Source organism: Gobio gobio, assembly GCF_949357685.1.
Source record: "Gobio gobio genome assembly, chromosome: 9".
NCBI classification, from domain to species: domain Eukaryota; kingdom Metazoa; phylum Chordata; class Actinopteri; order Cypriniformes; family Gobionidae; genus Gobio; species Gobio gobio.
The window spans coordinates 27,044,273-27,068,366 of NC_137115.1; the positions used below are offsets into that span (position 1 = coordinate 27,044,273).

The 24,094-nt window shown below is 37.0% G+C and overlaps 1 protein-coding gene across 1 annotated transcript; it reads left to right on the top strand.

Annotated features, from left to right (window-relative positions):
* Positions 1-18: 18 nt before the first annotated feature.
* Positions 19-24,094, top strand: LOC307131995 (uncharacterized protein; the record flags this gene model as incomplete). Its single annotated transcript, XM_079826129.1, has 17 exons — positions 19-239; positions 331-622; positions 865-1,644; positions 1,728-1,955; positions 2,150-2,273; positions 2,392-3,290; positions 10,666-10,734; positions 10,848-10,916; positions 13,300-13,353; positions 15,510-15,554; positions 15,649-15,801; positions 20,769-20,983; positions 21,182-21,473; positions 21,562-22,353; positions 22,520-22,747; positions 22,893-23,016; positions 23,187-24,094. 17 exons carry the CDS (start codon positions 19-21, stop codon positions 24,092-24,094), a joined length of 5,493 nt encoding a protein of 1,830 aa, XP_079682255.1.

Sequence of the window (24,094 nt, forward strand, 5' to 3'; positions counted from 1 at the left end):
CCCTGCATACATATTGGCATGGCAAAAAGGTCTGTGTCACTGCCACTACTCATGCTGGTGGTGCTTGGGGTCTGTTTGCCTGCTTCAGCACAAGTCTGCAGAATAATTAGTCAGCCTGCCCTTCCTCTACTTTCTGTAGAAAGAGACATCAATATTGGGGCGATATTCTCAATCCACATTAGTGCTCTGCTAAAGATGCACCCTTTCACTACCAAACCAGAGCCAACAACATGTGTCAGGTCTGTATGATGATATAAAATAATAGCTGAACATGACTCTGATGATTCTTTGCAGAATGTTATACAACTGACACTTTTTTTTCTTTTACAGCTTGAGCTTGCGTGAATTTAAATTTGCCCAGACGCTGATTTTTGCCATCGAGGAGATTAATAACAGCACACAGCTGTTGCCTGGTGTTTCTTTGGGCTATAAGATATATGATTCATGTGGCTCAATAGCTCAGGCTATCTTCTCAGGCATGGGTTTGATGAATGGTTATGAAGAGACTTTGAGTGATACGTCCTGTTCTAGACCACCAGCTGTTCATGCCATTGTTGGAGAGTCAAACTCCTCTCCCACCATAGCCTTGGCTTCTGTAGTTGGTCCATTCAGTTTACCTGTTGTAAGAACTCTTATCTGCTGCTTGTTATCATGAATCATTAAACTGGAACAGGCACCACAAATACATGTTTCAAGTCACAATTATTCTATTAAAATACAATTTATAGAAAACAATGTGTTAAATTGTTTAGATATTTGCAGTCTCTTTAATAACAATTATGTTTTTTGTATAGTATAAAGTTACAGATATGGATTAAACATAGAAAAAAACTGGTTAAAATACTCTGCCTTTTTTTCTTGCAGATCAGTCATTTTGCCACATGTGCATGCCTGAGTAACAGAAAAAGGTATAGATCCTTCTTCAGAACAATTCCAAGTGATTATTACCAAAGCAGAGCACTGGCTCAGCTTGTTAAGCACTTTGGTTGGACCTGGGTTGGAACGATCAGGAGTCGCAGTGACTATGGTAATAATGGTATTGCAGCATTTGAGGAAGCTGCAAAAAAAGAAGGGATTTGTATTGAATACTCAGAGGCCATATTAAGAACTGATCCACAGGAGCAGCTTCTAAAGACACTGGAAGTGATTAAGAAAGCCACTGCCAGAGTGGTGCTGGCCTTTGTTGCATTAAGAGATTTTTTTCCCCTTATGAATGTAATTGCTCAACACAACATTACAGGGCTGCAGTGGGTTGGCAGTGAATCCTGGATCACTTCTCGAACTGTTGCAGAAACAAAGGAATACAGTTTACTATCTGGAGCTGTGGGTTTTGCCATAGCAAATGCCAAACTTGTGGGTCTGCGAGAGTTCCTAGTGAATGTACACCCTGATCAAGAACCAAAAAATGAACTTTTAAAAGAATTCTGGGAAACAGCTTTTCAGTGTTCTTTCAGGGGCAGTGGCAGTGGTGGTTGTACTGGCTCAGAGAAACTGGCTGAGCTGCAAAATGAATATACTGACGTATCAGAGCTACGAATAGCAAATAAAGTGTACACTGCAGTGTATGCTGTTGCACATACCCTACATAATGTATTAAAAGACTCCACCAACAGCAGCAAAGGAGAACGGCCCACACCACAAAAGGTAGGCATATGTAAGAGCACAAAAAATTATAGTAGAAAAATTATAATGAAAAATATAAATAATGTTACTGATTTTCCTCTCAGGTGTTGGAGTATATGAGAAATGTGAGATTCACTGTCAAAACAGGTGAAGAAATCTTCTTTGATGCAAGTGGTGATCCGGTGGCGAGATATGACCTTGTGAATTGGCAGCCTGCTGGGAATGGAGGCCTGCAGTTTAAGCATGTGGGTGTCTATGACAGCTCACTGCCTTCAGAGCAACGTCTTCAAGTCAATCAGGAACACGTGCTATGGGCAGGGAACCGTGGACAGGTATATCAATAATATATAATAACAAATTATTGACATTATGTGAAATATATGAATTGTGAAAAAGACAGTCAGTCCAGAACAATCATAATAGTAAATTATCATCAGAAAATAAATTATCTATCAGAAAATATATACAATTTAACCATTCAAATCATAATCATTTTGTGTTTTATTTTAAACTTATTTTCTCATAGTTGCCTGTGTCCGTATGCAGTGAGAGCTGCCCCCCTGGCGCTAGGAAGGCTATGAAAAAAGGACGACCTGTCTGCTGTTATGACTGCATTCCATGTGCAGAGGGAGAAATCAGTAATGGCACAGGTAAAATAGTGAAAAAAAGAAGTGTGAAGTCTGCACAGTAATATTGTGACAGCTGGATAACTACTTTATAAAGTAATGTAAACCATTCACTAAAGTATTTTTTTCTTCTTCTTCACAGATTCTAGTGACTGCTTACCTTGTCGTTTGGAGTTCTGGTCGAATAAAAACAAAGACAGATGTATATTAAAAGTGGTTGAATTCCTTTCCTATACAGAAATCATGGGGATTTTGCTTTGTATTGTCTCCTTCATTGGGGTGTTATTAACTGCACTGGTCTCTTTTTTGTTTTATCTCCATAAAGAAACACCTATTGTCAGAGCCAACAACTCAGAGCTGAGCTTCCTGCTGCTCTTCTCACTCTCACTGTGTTTCCTCTGTTCACTTACTTTCATTGGTCGGCCCACTGAGTGGTCCTGTATGTTGCGTCACACAGCATTTGGGATCACGTTTGTCCTCTGTATCTCTTGTGTTCTGGGGAAAACAATAGTGGTGTTAATGGCTTTCAGGGCTACACTTCCAGGAAGTAATGTCATGAAATGGTTTGGACCTGCACAACAACGACTCAGTGTTGTTTTCTTAACGTTAATACAGGTTATTATATGTGTGCTTTGGTTAACAATATCCCCTCCTTTCCCATATATGAATTCAAGCTACTACAGAGAAAAGATAATCCTCGAATGTAACTTGGGTTCAGCTCTAGGTTTCTGGGCTGTTTTGGGTTATACTGGCCTGCTATCAATCTTGTGTTTTGTTTTAGCTTTTCTTGCTCGGAAGCTCCCTGATAACTTTAATGAAGCCAAGTTCATCACATTCAGTATGCTCATATTCTGTGCTGTCTGGCTCACATTTATCCCAGCTTATGTCAGTTCTCCTGGAAAATTCACTGTAGCTGTGGAGATATTTGCTATTTTAGCTTCAAGTTTTGGTTTACTATTTTGCATATTTGCTCCAAAATGTTACATAATTTTGCTAAAACCAGAGAAGAACTCAAAGAAACAAATGATGGGCAAATCTTCAGCTAAATGAAGTATGAAGTAAAAAGTAGACCTTCAAACAAAAGTATAGTCTATGGGTACTGAGGTTGGTTTTCATAATTACTGGGAATGGTTCATTACTGCCTGGACTGACTGACTGGCTGACAAAAATACTTTTCTGTTCTGAGCCATTCTGCTCCTCACAAGCTGTACAGATCCTCAGTTACAAATCTCCAATGATCTCCAAGCAAAACGAGGGGGGGTTAGTTTCTTTTAAATAACAAGAAACAGAAAATACATTTAGTACATGTATTTCTCCAGCTTTCTGCATTCATCAGTAAACTATGCAGCCATTTATTTGGTTTAATTAATGAGCATACGTTTATGCAACGTGCATGTTATGTATTAATCATTATACACATGCCATATTAAATGTGAACAAAATCTGCGTTGTTGAAAAATAAAACACTTCTGTCTGGGTATAGGTTTTTCACCTCTCTTTTCATGTAAGAAATTGACTTAACTAAAATGTTTTTAATAAAGTGATCAAATCAACACATTAACATGCATATTGTATGCATGAAGTTTATTTGAGCCATAAAAAAATTATTGGAAAAAAAAGTATAAACAAAACTCAGTTGTGTTGTCATTGATTTCGCTCCAGTTATCACTCATATATTCCTAGTGTGGCTCTGTTCTCTGAAGTGCCATGCTCCAATCTCAGAAGTCACATAATAAAATGCATCTAAATGTGCATATATAATATTTAGCTTGGTTTAATACAAGTTGTATACGTATTCAGTTTTTAAACCTACCCTATGGCAAATATATGTCTGTGGTACAATCATGAAAGGATTTCATCAAAGATAATTGTGTTTTTTTTTATGTTCACCAGGCCAATCTCAAATCTACCCTTTCTATCAAAAATACTTGAAAAGGCAGTGTCTTCACAATTATGTTCCTTTTTAGAAAGAAATGGTATCTGTGAGGTTTTCCAGTCAGGATTTAGACCGTATCATAGTACTGAGACTGCTCTCATCAGAGTTACAAATGATTTACTCTTATCATCCGATCGTGGCTGTATCTCTCTATTAGTGTTACTCGATCTTTGCGCTGCATTCGATACTATCGACCACAACATTCTTTTGAATAGACTCGAAAATTATGTAGGCATTAGTGGAATTGCTTTGCCATGGTTTAAATCATACCTATGTGACCATTATCAGTTTGTAGCAGTAAATGAAGAGATGTCACACCGATCACAAGTTCAGTATGGAGTATACTGCAGGGCTCAGTGCTAGGACCGTTGCTTTTCACCCTGTACATGCTACCACTGGGAGATATCATTAGGAAGCATGCCGTTAGTTTTCACTGTTATGCTGACGATACTCAGCTCTATATTTCTTCACGCCCTGAAGAAACTTACCAATTCACAAGATTAACGGAATGCATAGCTGATATAAAACATTGGATGACCAGTAATTTCACTGCATGAAAAGTGGGATTTTCGACCCCGTAAACGCCTGTATACTCCCGGAAATCTCCCTAATTTTCGGCAGTTTTCGACAATTTAGAGGCAGCGAACGTCGCGTTCGTCTGTGCCACAAATTGTCGTAAACGAACCATGAAGTAGGTGGAGAGTGTCGATTCATAATACGTCTTACAGGCAGCTGGAAAACAATTACATGAGACTGGTATTAATAAAAACAGTCACGGTAAAATTAAACAAGGAATGAGAAACACATTAGAAGTTACTTACACACAATTTCGTCGTGATCAGCGGTTAAATCTGGACTCGCGGAAATCGCTCCAAGCAGATAAGAGCTCACGGCTTCGTTATGAGGCGAGGATAGTCTGTGTAAACAAAATGTGCAGTTTTAAGCTCGGATCTATTAACGCATCCATTTCCTTATACAGCTGAATAAAAGCATATTCTTTAAATCGTAACGTTACATTACCCATGCTCTGGTTCATAGCGCCTGCAGTTTGCCTCAGAGTTGTGAAGACGAAGACAGCCTCCTGAAAATTAGTCGAAAAAGTTGGTCGCGTCCAGGAGTTGAAGACGGCGTCCTGTCATAGTTGATCGCGAAAAAGGAAAGCAGCAAAAAACATAGGAAATGTAAAAAAAAAAAAAAAAGTTTAAAGCTTGTCTTCTACGCGTCATGGCCATGACCTCGACCTCGCACGTCATTGGACTAGGGCTCTACTATGGAATGCGCCCGGGGCCAAATCTCTTTATACGAAACGCGTGACTTATGACCGTTTCAACACGCCCTGTTTTCCGCGTCAACGCAGCAATTTCTTTTGTATGTGTAGACACGCACATTCTGGTCGTGTAACAGGCATACACGCACAGTCGACGCACAGTTTTAACATGTTAAGAAGACACATTTGAACGCGTTTCTTAACGCGCACATTCTGTACATGTCGAAGTGTAATATATATATTTTTTTAAAGCAGACTTACCTTTACATGTAGCCTAGGCTACATACATATTAATATAAGATATTAATTAATTGCTTAACTGACTACTGTGCTAGAGTAAAGTAGCCTAATGTTACAATGTATATTAAGTAAATGCTTAATATTATACAATTATTATAATTTATCTATGTGGGTTATTGTTTGTTTTTTAAAGTTAGGCTATATATGATTTCTAAAAGTATATATAGGCTAATTTACACAGCACATATTTATAACTGAAAACACACACACACACACAACTGTATTCACTTTCACATATTGTTTTTGTAATTTGGTGTTTAGTTTGTTGTATAGTTTGTTTATACTGTTCTGTCTCTGTTTTGTTTCCAGGAACATCTGATGAGTGCTATAATAAAATGACTTCATTATATTTAAAATATATTTTGATATACATTTTATTTATATTATTAATATTTTATTTACCCATAAACGTGTCTTTAGGAAGCCATAAGTTATAGAGACAAGAATAACTTTTGCCATTTAAATGCAACATTACTTTACTGAGGACCCATACAGCCAATGATCATGTGTGAAAACACTTATACATAAATTGATCACTTAGAAATCAAAACTAAGGTTTGAGAAATAAAGAATATGCATACAACAAAATATATTGTTTCATAGCAGCTTCAGTAACAAGTTCAAAACAAATTCTGCTGTAAACCGGCTCTAACAAGCCAATATAGTGTCAATATTCAGCTCAAGTGACTTCAGTGTTGATTCAGTTCAGAAGATTTCAGTTCAACTGTAAATTCCTCAGTTGTGCATATTTGTGTGTAGTTAGATATATGCAAAAACAACATTTTTGGAAGAGTTAAAATAGTTTTGCACAAAATGTTGCTTTTGCAAGCGATGTCTGATGTTTTGCATGTTGTGTGTTTTGTGTGTAGAGTTACAAGAAATGGAGCCGTATTTTCAGAAATTGTGTGTAAGCAATTAGATAAAACTGTAAATGAATCCAGTTTATTTTAGTTCAGGACTCATAGTCCAGGTGTTAGTAATCTGTGCTTAATCTTTTTTCCAGGCAAGACTTTTTTAACTCGCGATTTACTAGATTAGGCCTACTCTTGTCATGATTTAAACCCTGTCCAGGAAACCACCTCTTGAAAATCTGCATTGATAATTCATAAAATGTGGTGTGAGCTCAATTTAAATGACAATTACAGAAAAACACAATCTGACTTAAATATAAACACACAAACTTGTACTTTTCACATTTATGATTAACCCATTTAATCCCAAATTTTTCCCAGACACAAAAATATCCAAATCATGTGTCATTAGTATCCCTTTGAAACAATCAATCATAATTTTTTGAAATTTTCATGGAAAAGTGTGTGAAAAAGTGTGTTTTATGAACGGTCACAATTGTGACCGGTGGGATGTGTTGTATCAACCATTGTATTGATTTAATATAGGACTATTTGACCTGTGCAGTGTGTTTGTGTGTGTTTTTGTGTGTGTATGTATGTTTTTTTTTGTTTTTGTGTGTCTGTGTGTGTGTGGGTGGGTGTGTGTGTGGAGATCAGACATCAGAGGAGACGTGACCATGTGTGAGTGTGTGTGTGTGTGTGTGTGTGTGTGTGTGTGTGTGCGTGCGTGTTTGTGTATGTGTGTTTGTATGTATTTCTGTGTGTGGAGATCAGACATCAGAGAAGACGTGACCGTGTGTGTGTTTGTGTGTGTGTGTGTGTGTGTGTGTGTGTGTGTGTGTGTAGATCAGACATCAGAGGAGACGTGACCATGTGTGTGTGTGTGTGTGTGTGTGTGTGTGTGTAAGTTTCTGTGTGTGTGTGTGTGTGTGTGTGTGAGTGAGTGTGTGTGAGTTTCTGTCTGTCTGTGTGTCTGTGTGTGTGTGTGTGTGTGTGTGTGTGTGTGTGTGTGTGTGTGTGTGTGTGTGTGTGTGTGTGTGTGTGTGTGTGTGTGTGTGTGTGTGTGTGTGTGTGTGTGTGGAGATCAGACATCAGAGGAGACGTGACCGTGTGTGTGTGTGTGTGTGTGTGTGTGTGTGAGTTTGTGTGTGTGTGTGTGTGTGTGTGTGTGTGAGTGTGTGTGAGTTTCTGTCTGTCTGTGTGAGTGTGTGTGTGTGTGTGTGTGTGTGTGTGTGTGTGTGTGTGTGTGTGTGTGTGTGTGTGTGTGTGTGTGTGTGTGTGTGTGGAGATCAGACATCAGAGGAGACGTGACCGTGTGTGTGTGTGTGTGTGTGTGTGTGTGTGTGTGTGAGTTTGTGTGTGTGTGTGTGTGTGTGTGTGTGTGTGTGTGAGTGTGTGTGAGTTTCTGTCTGTCTGTGTGAGTGTGTGTGTGTGTGTGTGTGTGTGTGTGTGTGTGTGTGTGTGTTTGTTTTTGTGGTTTACGAGGACTTTTGACCTGAATACGCACCAGCATTACGGGGACATTTGGGTTTATGAGGACAGGGGCCATGTCCTCATAATTCCGGCAGTGTAGATCACATTTACTATGTCCCAGAAGCACCCTCTCCAATTTTGGCGCGATGTCCTTACATACCACAAAACCCAGAAATTTTACTATACACAGTGTATCCCTGATTTCGGGAGTGCGCCCCTGGAGCCAGGTCCCGGTATAACACCTGCGTCATCAAACATTTGCATAATACACACAAGTGTAAGTTTTGAGGCCTCTGATTGGACAGATCGGTTCCGGTAGGCGGGAAATCGTGAAAACAAGATGGCGCCGGTGGGCGGAGCTTCATTCAGCTTCAGCATAAGTCTGTATAATAAGCAACATAATGCAAAATACTAATTATTTAAGTATTTTTGCAAGTAATATATTAATTATATGATAAAATCCCGTTTATATTATGATAAGTGTGGTGTAGTCAGAGGTGTATGGGGCAAGTTAATTTCCTGTTTGGACCGGACATGAGAGGACTGCGGACCTGATCAAGGCAACTGTTATTTAAAGGTAAGTTATAACACTGTTTAATAATGTTATAATGCTTCTCTAATAGCCTGTGGGTCCGTTTGTCTTATTTGTGCATGTCCTGTTAGCTCTTCCCAGCTCGTTTTACACTTAGAAAGCAGCTAGCGCGTGATGCTAACGGTGCTAGCGCACTTATAGTGATTCTGTTTACAGAGAATCAGCGATGCTCGTCATTTAAAACTTGTTTAATAAAGCTGGTACATTATATTTTATTTACAGAGTATTGTTAAAGGTAACATTAAAGCTTAAATGTTACCCAGGTTAATAGAGATGCACAATATTAAAAAAAAAAATGATATGGCAATATTGTTTTTTTTCCCCTGCAATATATAATGCAATATGAAAAACAACTTCACCAGATGACTTAAATAGCTTTATTTGGAAATAACTAATCATTCTAGAATGATTGGTGTGATTTTGTAGGGGTGTGCGTCTGCATAGAAAATAATAAACTGCAAGCATAGATACAAAAATGGAACAAAAATATGAAATAAACAGTGCCTCATGTTTTCCAGGTAAGTCTAATAGCATTTAGGAACAGTAATAAGGGTATATAGAGTAATCAACTGTAAAATAACACTGCATAGTCTTTACTGTATACATCAGATATAATTATTCCTGGTTAAAGCTACAAAACTGATTTTTTTCTTTGTATTTGGATGTTTTATTGCAATTAATGACAGTCCGCAGCAGTTTATTAGGCTGTTTTCACTATAAGAGATCCACTATGATCCATATAGCCTACTTGACTTCACATAGGGCTATACTCCAATGTCACTACCATGAATAGGTATGAATGATAAAGCAATGTATTGTGCAGCCCTACAAGTTAATGTTCATGGCTTTAATGCATCACATTACATGTGTGTTCATTACAGTATGTCAGGTTGTGTGTGGCTTTACACCAGTTTTATGAGGACACCGTATTATGAGGACATCATAAGAACATGTTCTTGATGTTTGACTTGACTGAAGGATGTCAGTGTGTTGTGTTAGTTTGAGAATCCTGGTCTATGAGGACACTAGTTTTACTGGGACACTGTGGTGCACATATGGAATACTAGGATCGAGACTGATAACCCATAATTCACAGCTCATTTCGGCTAATACCAATATCGAAAAATATTTATTATAATTACTATAATATATATAATAATTGAAGAAGAAAAAAATAGGACCCTCGGTTGAAATTGGCTTTCAATATGTAATACTAAAATGAATATTTATTTGCCTTTATTTTGTTTTGATTTTGATTTGCTCTTTTTTTTTTCAGATGATAACTGAGAAGAATCAGATTAAACCAAACAAGATACAGCAACTCTAAAGGTATCCAATAAGGTAATGTAATAATTGAGTTATTCCTTAAAGAATAGAACAGATTTCAGCTCAGAAACCGATCGTTTGCCAGAGTTATCAGTCACTGAATTATGATTGTGTGTAAAAAGTGAGTCAGGATCACTTACTGTGCAACTAGCACAGACGCAGTGTCTCGTATCACTCTCATACACACAAATACTGGAGCTCAGGTGCCGTCCAAATGTGTGTAGTGACCAGTGTCCCGGTAAAACTAGTGTCCTCATAGACCAGACTTCTGTCAAACTAACAACACACTGAGTCAAAGTCAAACATCAAGAACATGTTCTTATGATGTCCTCATAAAACGGTGTCCTCATAAAACTGTTGTAAGACACACACACACAACATGACATACTATAATGAACACGCATCTAATGTGATGCATAAAAGACATTAACATTACCTTGAAATATTGATTTGAAATTGAACTATTTTGTAATCTTGTATATTATCTCAAATCAATATTTCATGTGCAAATATTTATTGATGGGTAGTTATGTATGATTATCTGATTATCCTGTCCATGTTTATTTTGTATTAATTACTGGCTGACTGTACATTATCCCTTTGCTATATTCCATATATTATGTTTTTAGGTGAAGTGTTTCTGTATGTAACGCTTTATTTCATATGTTCAGATAAGCCGTCAGACCCAACTGTCATCAGGCAGTGATGATTGTGCTGCTCTTACTGTGGGACTACACAAGGTAAGTGAGAGTTGTGCTGTAAGAGAATGAGCAAACCAAGCAAACACACGTGTGAGATCTAGGCTGTTCACATATTTACATCAGTGTTTCATGTCTAATTTGATGTTTTGTAGACTCTCTGTGAGGTTGATCCCTCCTCACTCTGTCCCAGTCAGAAGTCAGAGATACAGAGAGTACAGAAGGTATTGTTTTTTTTCTTTTTCTTTTTGGAAATTAAAATTAGGGATGCACCAATGTAAACATTTGGGCAGAGTTCGATAACTGATCGTTCTTTATATTTGAAAGCCGATAACTGATATATTGGCCGATTAATCTAAATCCAAATTTTATATACTTTGAGAGCCTGATTACAAAAACAAAAGGCTCATCATTAAAAGCCATGACTCAAACACTTCAACATAAATCAAACCTATACAGTACAGTAGCCATTCATTCTATTGGCTATCATATGATTGTAAAAATTAAATTAATTAACTTTCTTTATTAAAAAAAAAATGACAACACTTTACAATAAGTTTTCATGTTGTTAGTGTTAGTTAACATGAACTAACAATGAATGAACAATACTTCTACAGGATTATTAATCTTAGTTAACGTTAATCTCAACATGTCTAGGATCCAGTGTTGTATCTGTCATTTAGTGCACACTGTGAACTAACATCAACTCACATATTTTATTAACTCACATTAACAAAAGTTTTGCTCTGTTAGTTCATGTTAGTTAATGCAATAACAAATGTATTGTAAAGTTTTACCCAAAACATCTATTGCCTTACAAATAATAATAAATAAAATGAAATTAAAATGCAAACAAGTCATGGGCAACATTACTTAGGCTACATAAAGAATCAAATGCCTGTGCCATGGATAAATCAAATCAAATGGACAATAAGGGAATTATTTTACTCATAGTAAAAACTAGTCCCAAAGAATTCACAGCGTCTTATTGCAATAGTCTTCTCATTATAATGTTATGTATATATGACAGTCAGTTATTATTGTCCTGCATTGCTGTTTGAGCTCGCGTGTGGAAGAGATGATCACCAGTTGGCCTACAGTGAAGCACTTTACTGCAGCGTTCAGTAACTCATCCTGTCTGAGATAAATCAGATATACACAACATTTTAAAAATATTACATAATTCCACAAAATGCTGCGAATGCACAAACAAACTCTCCCTGTAACACCGCGCTGATTGTGATGCACCTTGACTGTGTCTTCCTTTTCAAAGTGATTCAAACATTTCACAACCATCATGGTGAACAGTACACATCTGAAGCTCAAGGAAATAATCCATTATTTATTAGTCTTAATCAGGGCTCCGAACCGGTTCAAGGAACGAAAACGAAAACCGGAAACGAACGAAATTTTAAGAGGAACAAAAACGAAATCAAAATCAATTTGAATCGTTCTGAACAGAAACGTTAATTTGAAATGCCCATTAACCGGTTAATAACGTTATTTTATCGTTCTCTTTAATATTTTTATTTGGCAGTGACCAATCATGAATAGAGTAGTACAACATGTGATGTGACGGATCAAGCGTGAGTGAAATGTCATCTATGAATCTACTGTCAGTATGAGCGCGCATTTACACGCCTCAAGTACATTTCTCTCCTCACTGAGGTCTACAATGAAAGCGCAGGTATTGGAGGACATTCTTTTCATACGTTTAAATAAGCAGTTCGGACTTTAAGCTCAAATAGACTGATTTAGGCTAGTTTATGGATTCCGTTTAAGCCTATCCAAGTAGGCTATAGCATCTATCAAACATTTTTCCTATAGTCTTTCAGATTGCCAATACAGGACAGCTCAATGTTTTCTATATAGACGGTTGATGCTTCGTATTAAATGGTGTTATATTGCATTAAATGATCAAGCTTTATTAGCCGACTGAATTTGATTATGTGATGCAGGACGTGTTGCGCAGTGTTTGCTTTGAAATTAGCAGTTGACGGTACATTAAAAGAGCAATGGTTATCCAGTTTATTTATTCTTTATTCATGCAATTTTTTAAACAAGTCGTGTTGAAAAAAAGTACATACAAAGAATGTTATCACTCTTCTGAAAAGAATTAGGCATATAGAGGGCCACTTTCGATTGTCTAACGCTCCATTAAAACAGGTCAATATTTGTCCCGCTGTTTATGCTTTGTAATTAATGCATGTATTTCTGTTGTGGTTTTAAAAATGTTATGAAATAAATATTCAAGTTTAATTACCATGCGTTATATTATTATTGAGTGAAAATAAGTCTATTTATACATATTTGTTTAAAGTATAGGCTAAATTAAAATAACGTTATTAACCGGTATTTTTTTTTATCAAACCGTTTTCGGAACAGTAATGTTTATTGAGGAACGCAAAAACGGAAACGCTATAATATCGATTCTGCTCGGAGTGAACCGATTGATATTTTTTTTCGTTTTTAAGCCCTGGTCTTAATATATCGGCCTCATTGTTATTATCAGATGGAGTCCAGTGTCTGTGCTGCTTCATTTGGATCATCTCTGAATCTTTGTCTGTAGTTGAATGTTTATCTCTTCTTTCTTTATCTTGCTTTCAGGTGAGCCCTGAGAAGGACCAGTTCTCATTGGATGATCAAGACTGTGCTGAGATGGTAATAAAAAGAACTTTGCATCTTTTTAGAAAATGCTAGTCTAGTAAGAACCTTTTCATGTGTTTTTACTGATATGATTTGTCAAAACAATTCCATTTACACTTGGCCACATAAATGGGCCTTTGCAAAACGGATATATATCCATTTTTTTATTTCCATGCTATACGCTGGTTTAACGGTGTTCACGTCATCGTAAAACTACCGCTATGAGAAGCATTTTATTTATCATCAGCTAATTTCAAGATCAATAGGAGAGAGAGTAGCATCAGCACTGGTTAAATAATTTATTCTCACTACTTATAATGAAGATGAGCGCTGTCATATCTGACTAGAACATGTCATATAGCCTAAAACACGCACTCACTTGTTTATAATTTGGTTTTGTGAGGAGTAAAGTTGTGGTAAACAATATGCGGTTTCAACAACCATCTGCATTTACACTTGTCCAGTTTCATCTGGAATGCGTCTCAGACCACCTCCTGAAGTGCTTTGAGTCACCGGATTTAATTCCGTCTCCAAATGTGTTTGTGTAATAACATAAATTGTCTTTGTATCTTGCGGCATGCACTTTGGTAAAGCGTCTCTAAAATGAAATTAAAATCAAAAGCACGATATAGCTTCGTGCCCTTATCAAATCACACAAGACGATAATGAAGTAAGTCTACAGTTTGTTGTGCTGCGTGTTTCAAACTGAACCGCACACTTTCCTCACTCCATCAGCTCATGATCTGGCATTGTTCACGCCTCACAGCCAATGAATGCAGTGAACTCCATCTCTACATGTGCCTTGAGCTTAACACGCAGCGAGCACAACTTACACTCTATTAGCACATTTGCATTATATCCAACAGTTTTGTGGACAGTTGATTTACAGTATTTCACCCCATTTGTAATAAGAAACACTGAAACTGCAGGCTTCTGCCAGTATAACAGCTTAAGCGAAGAAATTAAGAAGGAAGTATTGTAAAATAAAATAATCATTATAAAATATACATTTTTCATTGACAGTAGTAGTATATTAGTATCTTAGCAACAATTCTAATAATAGTGATCTAAAAGTATTATAGTTATTATGGTAACACTTTACAATAAGGTTGTATTAGTTAACATTAGTTAATGCATTAGTTAACATGAACTAATCATGAACAATTCCTGTAGCTTTACTGTTTTTGTAATTTATCTTACTGTACATATTTACATTAGTTTACACAGCAGTTGACACACACTATGGATGAATATTTCTAACTCACCATCTTACTCTAAAGGTAAAAATGCTGTTGTATACCTTATCAACATTATTAAACAAAGCATGTATATTATTGGATTTTGAGAACCTTATTATCACGTGTACCCTATTTCAACATTAACTGATGTGTTAACATTTGTAGGTTCATTAAATAATAATAAATGCTTTGTTAATGACAAGTCATGTTGATAAAGAGTCTACAAATGTTAATAACACATCAGGTAATGTTGAAATAGTGTACACTTTACAACAAGGGTAACAAAATCCATCAATACATGCATTGTTGAATGTTAGTAATGATAGTAAAGTGCGTATAAACATGAACAACCTGTCTGTTGATGTTTAGATGGTTTCCACTTTAGAATTATGTTTGCCAACAGCCCAAAATCAATGGCTTAATATTAAATAATGTTGATAAGGTACACAACAGAATTTGTACCTTTAGAGTAAGATGATGCGTTAGAAGCCAGTGGTTTTAAGACAGTTATATACGGTGTGTGTGTGTGTATATATATATATAGATCTATAATATATAATGCTGCAGTGTGTCAGTAGGTAATATCAGTTTACATTTCTAAACATTCCTTTTGCCATTAATTGTAATAATCAGTTATCAATAATCAGATTTTTGCACTTTTATATAGTGAAACTTTTCTAGAAGAACATTAATGGAATCAGTGTTGCACCAACATTGTAATTCTGGCTTATACCAATAAGTTGATCATGTTCATGTTGGTCAAAAACTTAAAAAGGAGGTGTTTAATATAACATTTCTTCTCCAGAATAATATTTTGAATGTCATTTGAAATGTGATTTTTTTAGATATCAGGTGTATATTCAGTTTTAAGATCTAGATACAGGTTTGCGTTATATCTGAGTTTCTGATCAGTGTATAACTGATTTCTTCCAGGTGTTCAGAAGATGCCCATTGAGAAAACCACTGAAGTTTCTCAAGGTACCTGAGGTTTAAATCAGAATACCTCCATCAGTGTAAGTACAGGAGCTCTCATATAGTCAGAGCTTACTAAAGCATGTGTTCTTCTGTACAGACAATGACAGTGAGGCAGAAACTGAAAGGACAAAACGTGTGCTGGTCAAATGCTGAAGTTACGGCTGTAATTGAACATTTTAAGGCTCATATAGCCAAAGGAGAACTGGCCACACTGACTGAAAGACCACAGTGTAAGACCGCAGAGGATCCGGTTTTGGGAAAGCACAGAGGACAAAAGATATTTTGTAAGAAATCGTGGAATTACCTTGAAAAGCAAAGCCTAAAATAAGTGATGTTACATCATGTGTCTCATTTGATGCTGGATTATTACTTTGGTTGTTGGTTTTGTTAGTTCATTCTATAGCTAAACTTATGTAGAGCAGCAGAACAAACTAAGAGCTCACTCTATACATCTAGAAGTTGAACTGTTCTTGAAAGAAATAGTATTATTATACGTTTCAAAACTATTATTGATCTGACTGCATTGGCACTATATGAGAACTGAAGTGAGCTGGACGATGACATGAGTGTTTTCTCCAGAGCTGCTATAGATCATGGCCGTCGGAACCATTGTATGTGTGCGGGACAAGACCCACCCACTTTTTACGATCAATGATATTGGACCCACTCACTTTTACCGTCTGTAATTCAGCACGTCTGTGCACAAACCTCTAACCATTATTAAACACATGTTAGATGATTAATTTCAACTTTTCTAATATATTCTTCATTTCTATTGGAAATAAATGCCTTTCCGATCTGATATGTGATGGAAAAAGGGAGTAGAGTGAGTTCGGCAAAAGGTGGATTCGAACCGCGGGTCGATTTGCGTCAGCTTGATGCCATGCGTCTCACCCGGCACTATTGCTGCTCTCACTGATACAGTGATTTCCGTTTTTTTGTCTGGCCCAACCAGACGTTTAGCAAACAAGGCGGTATATTTCTACTTAATGTAAATGCCGTCTACTCTAAAAAATTTCTGAGAGGACCCACCCACTTTTTTTTTTGCTTCCGGCGCCCATGCTATAGATGATATTAACTAAAGGAATAACTGATGATTTCTACAACATAACTCAATCAACACTGAACGACAACACTATACTCTTCTAGAGCTGCTCTACAGCCCAAACTAACTTCATAATCAAATATCATTTTAATAAATGTAATAATAATACATCATTTTCCTGTTATCACTGTTTTCCTCTAAGCTGCTTTGAAACTCTGACTCGACAATTGTGAAGAATTGTCTTTTTGGGTAAAGCGTCTCTTATAAGTCGTTTCTCTATATGCTGCAGCATTTATTGCATGTCGAGTGGGTTAATTTAATATATATCAAAGCTGTTTAATGACTGATTTCAGATGTGCCTGTTTCCAAATGGGCTGTTTTGTCTATCTTTCCGAAGCTTTGTAATGATGCTGTATGCTTTCTGAAACATGTTTTTATGTTTGAGGCTGTCACTTTCCTCTTAAAATGGCATGACATGATGGTATCACATGGTAAAACTGGAAAAACTCAATGTTTATGTTAATATTTTAAGTCATAATTAAAGCACTTCTAAAACACTTTGGTCCCTGTAATGTTGTAAGTTTTTTTGTGTAATGTATTGGAGATCCGGTCCTCTTAAATCACCTTAGTCTTGGTAATGCACCATATCTTCAGGTGTGTGTGTGTGTGTGTGTGTTGTGGGCATGAACCATTAAACACACACGTCCTTATAATGTTGGATTGTGCAGTTGTGTATTGTGTTTAAAGATCATTCCTCTTAAATCACCTTAGTCTTGGTAATACGCAGTGTTTTCAGGTTAGTGTGTGTGTGTGTGTGTGGTCATGTACCAGTAAAACACACTGGCCCCCGTAATGTTGTATTGTGCAGTTGTGTATTGTGTTTAAGATCCAGTCCTCTTAAATCACCTTAGTCTTGGTAATACGCAGTGTTGTCGCATGTGTGTGTGTGGTCATGTGCCTGTAAAACACACTGGTCCCTGTAATCCACTGAAATGACATATTTTGTGTATTGTAAAACGAGTGTCCTCATAATACGGTCGGGCCCCAAAAATCACAATTATGTCATAGGCGGGAACATTTCAGGATGGGCGGGAATGTCCTTGTGTACCACCAAAATATCATATTGTCATATTTTCTGTTCTGTTGTGTGTATAGAATATTTGAAGTCAGATTTGTGATCTGCAGATTAAACAAAATTTTTGATAGTTTTATCACCACTGTAGGGCATTGGGAAAGGGGTGTCCCTTTATACCACCACCATACTGGTTTGGCCATCAAAGTCCTTCTATACCACAAAAACAAGTATGTGTGTGTGTGTGTGTGTGTGTGTGTGTGTGTGTGTGGGGGGGGAGATCAGACATCAGAGGAGACGTGACCGTGTGTGTGTGTGTGTGTGTGTGTGTGTGTGTGTGTGTGTGTGTGTGTGTGTGTGTGTGTGTGTGTGTGTGTGTGTGTGTGTGTGTGTGTAAAATTAGGTAGAAAGTAAGGTAGAACAGTTAGCCTATGTGTATTAGTATGTAGATACAATGGGTTATCCCACCGGTCACTATTGTTGCCGATGACATGTTTGTGAGTTCTATGACCACATTAAACAAAGTTGAGTAATTGCAAATGCATATATCAATACTAGACGCCTTAAACAAGATGTGTACCAAAAATCTATGTCCTATGTTTATGTTAACATACTTTATCACCCTTTTCTTTGGGAGCTTTCCTGCTGCCATCCTCTTCTCTTGGCACAAACAGGAAGTAAACAGCTCTGGTCATGTGACAATTTACAGTAAACATGCGACACTGCACATATTTCATTGAGACCCTTTATTATTTCAATATCTGCTGGAAATGCATTGATAGATCATTCAGTAACATTTTTATAGCCTTAGAAATGAAAAAAATTTTTACGGTCACTATTGTGACCGGAGGGATTAAATGGGTTAATAGCCATTTAAAAAATCATTCACAGTGCAGGGTGGAAAAATTAATTTTGGTATGTAAACTGTATGCTTTACTTGATTTATTTGTGTGCTTTGGTTCATTGTCTTGTTGCATCACATAACCTCTCTAAAAGGTTGAAGACATGAACTGCTGTCCTGTATTATTTTTTTTTTACATAACATTGGTTATTGCTAATGACATACAGAGTAATTAATCTACACTGTGAGCCCGGACAAGTTGAAACTACTTAAAAAATTGGAGCAAACTGGTTGCCCTAAAAATGTAGTAATGTGAACTAAAACGAGTACATTTAACTTAAATTTGAGTTAACATTTTAACTTAAACTTTAAACTTGTTTTAGTTAAAAAAATTCAGAACTTAGATAAAACTCCCCCTGCTGCTACTCTGATTTGCATTTGTGTAGCTCACAGCATGTTCATTTACATGATAAAGCCTCCCCTAGAATTAAGGGGAGGGGGGGTCATGGGGGGACAACTGCCAAGCAAGGCACACGTCAATTTCCAACAATTTACGGCAGTTTTCGGTGTTGCCTGCAAATTGCCGTGCACAGTCGTAAACCTGAAGTTCCACGGCAATCTACAGTGCCACATACTGACGAAAATCCCACTTTTCATGCAGTGTTTCCTGCAACTCAATTCAGAAAAAACTGAATTTTTCATTATTGGACAAAAAAGCTCCACAAGTAGTAACCTAGAATACTGTCTAACACTTGATGGCTGCTCTGTCAAGTCCTCGTCGTCAGTGAGGAACCTGGGTGCAATCTTTGATACCAATCTTTTGTTTGAAAGCCACGTTTCTAGCATCTGTAATCTTGCATTCTACCATCTTAAAAATTCATCATTTTAAAATCTTGCTTATTACTTACAACGCACTAAATGGTTTAGCTCCCCAGTACTTAAGCGAGCTCTTAACACATTATACTCCATCACGTCTACTGTGGTCTCAAAATTCTGGCCAGTTGATAATACAGAGAATATCGAAATCAACTGCAGGCGGTCGATCCTTTTCCTATTTAGCTCCTAAACTCTGGAACAGTCTTCCTAGCATTGTTCGGGAAGCAGACACACTCTGTCAGTTTAAATCTAGACTAAAAACACATCTCTTTACTATGGCATACACATAAAAATGTTTTCAATTAAATGATTGTTAGGCTGCATTAACTAGGTCAGCTGGAACCGGGAACACTTCCCATAACACATGATGTACTCGTTACATCATCAGAGGAATGGCATCTACGCTAATGATAGTCTCTCTGTTTTATCCCGAGGTTTACTGCAGTCAGTCGGATCTGGGCCGTATCCAGATCAGATGGTGGACCTGCGCCCAGACATGACCAACACATGACCCCTACAACTACTACTCAACATGTCTCCGGCGTGTTGCCTCCGATCTTTCGAATATTCCGATCTATTATGACCTCTGACCTGTAAAGTTGCCAGAATAATAATCATACGCTGCTTGTTAATTGGCCAGAGGAAAACTGGCACACCGACTAAGCCTGGTTTCTCCCAAGGTTTATTTTTCTCCATTAGGTCACCTGATGGGGTTTTGGTTTCCTTGCCACTGTTGCCTCTGGCTTGGCTTGCTCAGTTGGGGACACTACATTTTTCAAAATTTTTCAACTAAATATCCAAATAAATCTAATTATTAAACTAAATTAAAAATATAAACTAAATTACTAATCTAAAGCCCACACTGTCACTGTATGATAATTGAAATGAACTGATGACATCACCGTTTTCTTCGGAATGGCTATATGGCTGAATAAAATTCTGTTGCATTATTTTCCTGTTTAACACCGTGAAGCTGCTTTGAAACAATCTGCATTGTTAAAAGCGCTATATAAATAAAGCTGACTTGACTTGACCAAACTAAAGAATAGGACTTCATAATGTTCATAATGGCCAACATTAGCAATACAAATTTAAATGTAATGCTCATACTCTAAATAACAACAAACTTTAATCTCCAAATAATTATCAAACAAAATATTGTTTAGACTGAAAAAAAAAAAAAAAAAAAACGTGCTTGCTATTTTACAGCCTATTTTTCCTTGATCATGTCAGAATAGAGCACCTCCTTCATAAAAGGTCCAACCATTTTCCCAATGAGGTTTAGTACCTTTCATTGCTATAAATATCACAGAATCCTTCCTGTTCAACCTATTGCAATCTACTACTTGGCACGTCTCTGAGTTGCATTTATTCAGTGGGTGAATGGAGCCATTCTTTGCACTCATGCACATAGTAATGACCATCATTACTTTCACCAGAGCTAATGAAACTACCTGTACTCTACAAGGACAGCCTGTATACCCTCAGTTATGGAAAGATGGAGACATCATAATTGGAGGTGTTTTCTCTTTTCATAGCAGCTGGGAGATCAGACAACTAACATATTCTGTTACACCACCTCCTCTGAAGTGTGTCAGGTATGCAACACCTAAATCAGTGTATCTCAAAATCTTTGGTTCATTTTGAACTCATTTTGTCACCAAAGCAACAACATTTAGACATGACTAACAGTTTCACTATTTCTGTAAAGCTGTAAAATATTGGAATATAATATTATGATTCAGCCAAATGTAGTTAATGTTTTTGTGTGTGTATGTGTTTTTTTCCAAACCAAGTCTTAACTATAGAGATTTCCAATATGTGCAATCCATGCTTTTCGCTGTTGAGGAAATCAATAACAGTTCCACTTTGCTACCTGGGGTCTCATTAGGCTACAAGATCTATGACACATGCGGTTCGATGGCAATGGCTGTTAGAGTCACTATGGCTCTTGCAAATGGACATGAGAACACAACCTCCGATGGACCCTGCATGAAACAAGCATATGTACAAACCATACTAGGAGACACAACCTCATCAGCATGCATGGCGATGGCAAAAAGTATTGGACCATTCAATCTTCCGATGGTATTAATTCCGCTTTTTTGACAAGTAGTTCTTATATGGCAGTCAAGTTATTTTTAATAACATGTCACACTATTTATTTGTTTCTTAGATCAGTCACTATGCCACCTGTGAGTGTCTCAGTGATAAAACCAAATATCCTTCATTTCTTCGAACTATTACAAGTGATTACTACCAGAGCAGAGCACTGGCAGAACTGGTTAAACATGTTGGATGGACCTGGGTGGGAGCCATAAGAACAGATGATGATTATGGTAATAATGGGATGGCCACTTTCACAAAGGTGGCTGAACAGATGGGTATCTGTTTGGAATATTCTCTCCCATTTTTTAGAACCTACCCTGAAGATAAAGTAATGCGGATAATTGAGCAAATTAAAAGCTCCACTTCACGAGTGATTGTGGGATTTCTTGTGCACTGGGACTTGGAAGTTCTACTGCATAAATTTGTTGAATACAATATTACTGGATACCAGTGGGTAGGTACAGAGGGCTGGATCTCTGATTCTGTCATTGCCAGTATGGATAAGCATCACATTCTACAAGGGGCCATTGGTCTGGCAATACCCAAAACAAAAGTGACCGGTCTAAAGGAATTCATTCTAGACATTAAGCCACTGAAGACTTCAGGAAGTGCCATTTTTACTGAGCTCTGGGAAGCCTTGTTTCAGTGTAAATACTCCATCAAAAATGATTCACTGTCCACAACTGCATGTACAGGACAGGAGGAACTATCCCAAATGCAAAACACATTCACAGACATGTCACTCATGCCCATCTTCAGCAATGTGTACAAAGGAGTATATGCTGTTGCTCATACACTTCATGACCTTCTGGGCTGCAGGGAAAAATGTGCCTCAAAGAAACAGCTAGATCCTTTAACAGTGGGTTAACACTAAGTTAATATTTTGTAAAGAAATTTAGTTTGATGGACTGTTATATAATTTTTTATAATTGTATAGACCAAGAATGAGCTCAAATGATTTCTTGAATTAAACATGTCAGCCAACCACTGGTTAAATACTGTATTTATTTATTTATTTTTCGAAGTTTCTAAAGCACCTACGGAAGGTGCGTTTCAAAACCAAAGATGGTGAAGAGATTTACTTTGATGCGAATGGTGAGGCAGTGGCAAAATATGAGGTAATAAACTGGCAACCAAGTAAAAATAAACATGATGAATTTGCCACTGTTGGCCTTTATGATGCCTCTCTTCCCATGAAAGATCGTTTGGCAGTGAATATGTCTTCAATTGTATGGGCAAATAATGTAACAAAGGTGAGGATAAAATGCGGTGTCTTAGAATTAAGTATTTTGTTTGTGGCGATGATGATGATGATGATGAATCTTATAATTGTAAACATAAATAGATAACATACAGTAATATGTGCAAAAATGTGTAAAGTTGAAATCCCTGTTACAGGTACCAGTGTCTGTGTGCAGTGAGAGCTGCCCCACTGGCACTAGGAAAGCTGTGAAGAAAGGAAAACCTATATGTTGTTATGATTGCATACCATGCACAGAGGGAGAGATCAGCAACACTACAGGTAAAATATAAATGAATAAAAAGGACAGTCTCAGAGTAAATATAGCTACATCTAGGAAGTAATCTATATGGTTTATGTAATAATTTCAGAATTTTGCTAAATCTATCTAATCTTTATTCGTGGTATATGTATTTTAAATATTTCTACTTTATTTATTGTACCTTATATAGATTCTATAACATGCCTGCGGTGCCATCAAGACTTCTGGTCAAATCTGCAAAAGGATGGATGTGTTGAGAAGGAGACTGAATTTTTGTCTTTTGAAGAGATCATGGGAATCTTGCTTACAACAATTTCTATTGTTGGTGTATTTATAACAATGATAATTGCCTTCATATTTTTCAGATATAAAAATACTCCAATTGTGAAAGCCAACAACTCAGAATTGAGCTTCCTGCTCCTATTATCACTGATATTGTGTTTTCTCTGTTCACTTACTTTCATTGGTCGACCCACTGAGTGGTCCTGTATGTTGCGTCACACAGCCTTTGGGATCACTTTTGTTCTCTGTATCTCTTGTGTTCTGGGGAAAACAATAGTGGTATTAATGGCCTTCAGAGCTACACTTCCCGGAAGTAATGTCATGAAATGGTTTGGGCCTCCTCAACAAAGGCTCAGTGTTCTTGGTTTCACAGTCACACAAGTAATTATTTGTGTGCTTTGGTTAACAATATCTCCACCCTTTCCCTTTAAAAATCTAAATTATTTCAAGGAAAAAATAATTTTAGAGTGTGATGTAGGTTCATCTATAGGTTTCTGGGCTGTTCTGGGTTATATAGGATTTCTTGCTATTTTGTGTTTCATTTTGGCTTTTTTGGCCCGTAAATTGCCTGATAAGTTCAATGAAGCAAAATTCATCACATTCAGTATGCTCATATTCTGTGCTGTATGGATTGCTTTTATTCCAGCTTATGTAAGCTCTCCTGGAAAATTTACTGTGGCAGTAGAGATATTTGCTATTTTGGCTTCAAGTTTTGGTTTACTATTCTGCATTTTTCTCCCAAAATGCTATCTGATTTTACTTAAGCCAGAGAAGAACTCCAAAAAGCATATGATGGGCAAAATGGTATCAAACTGA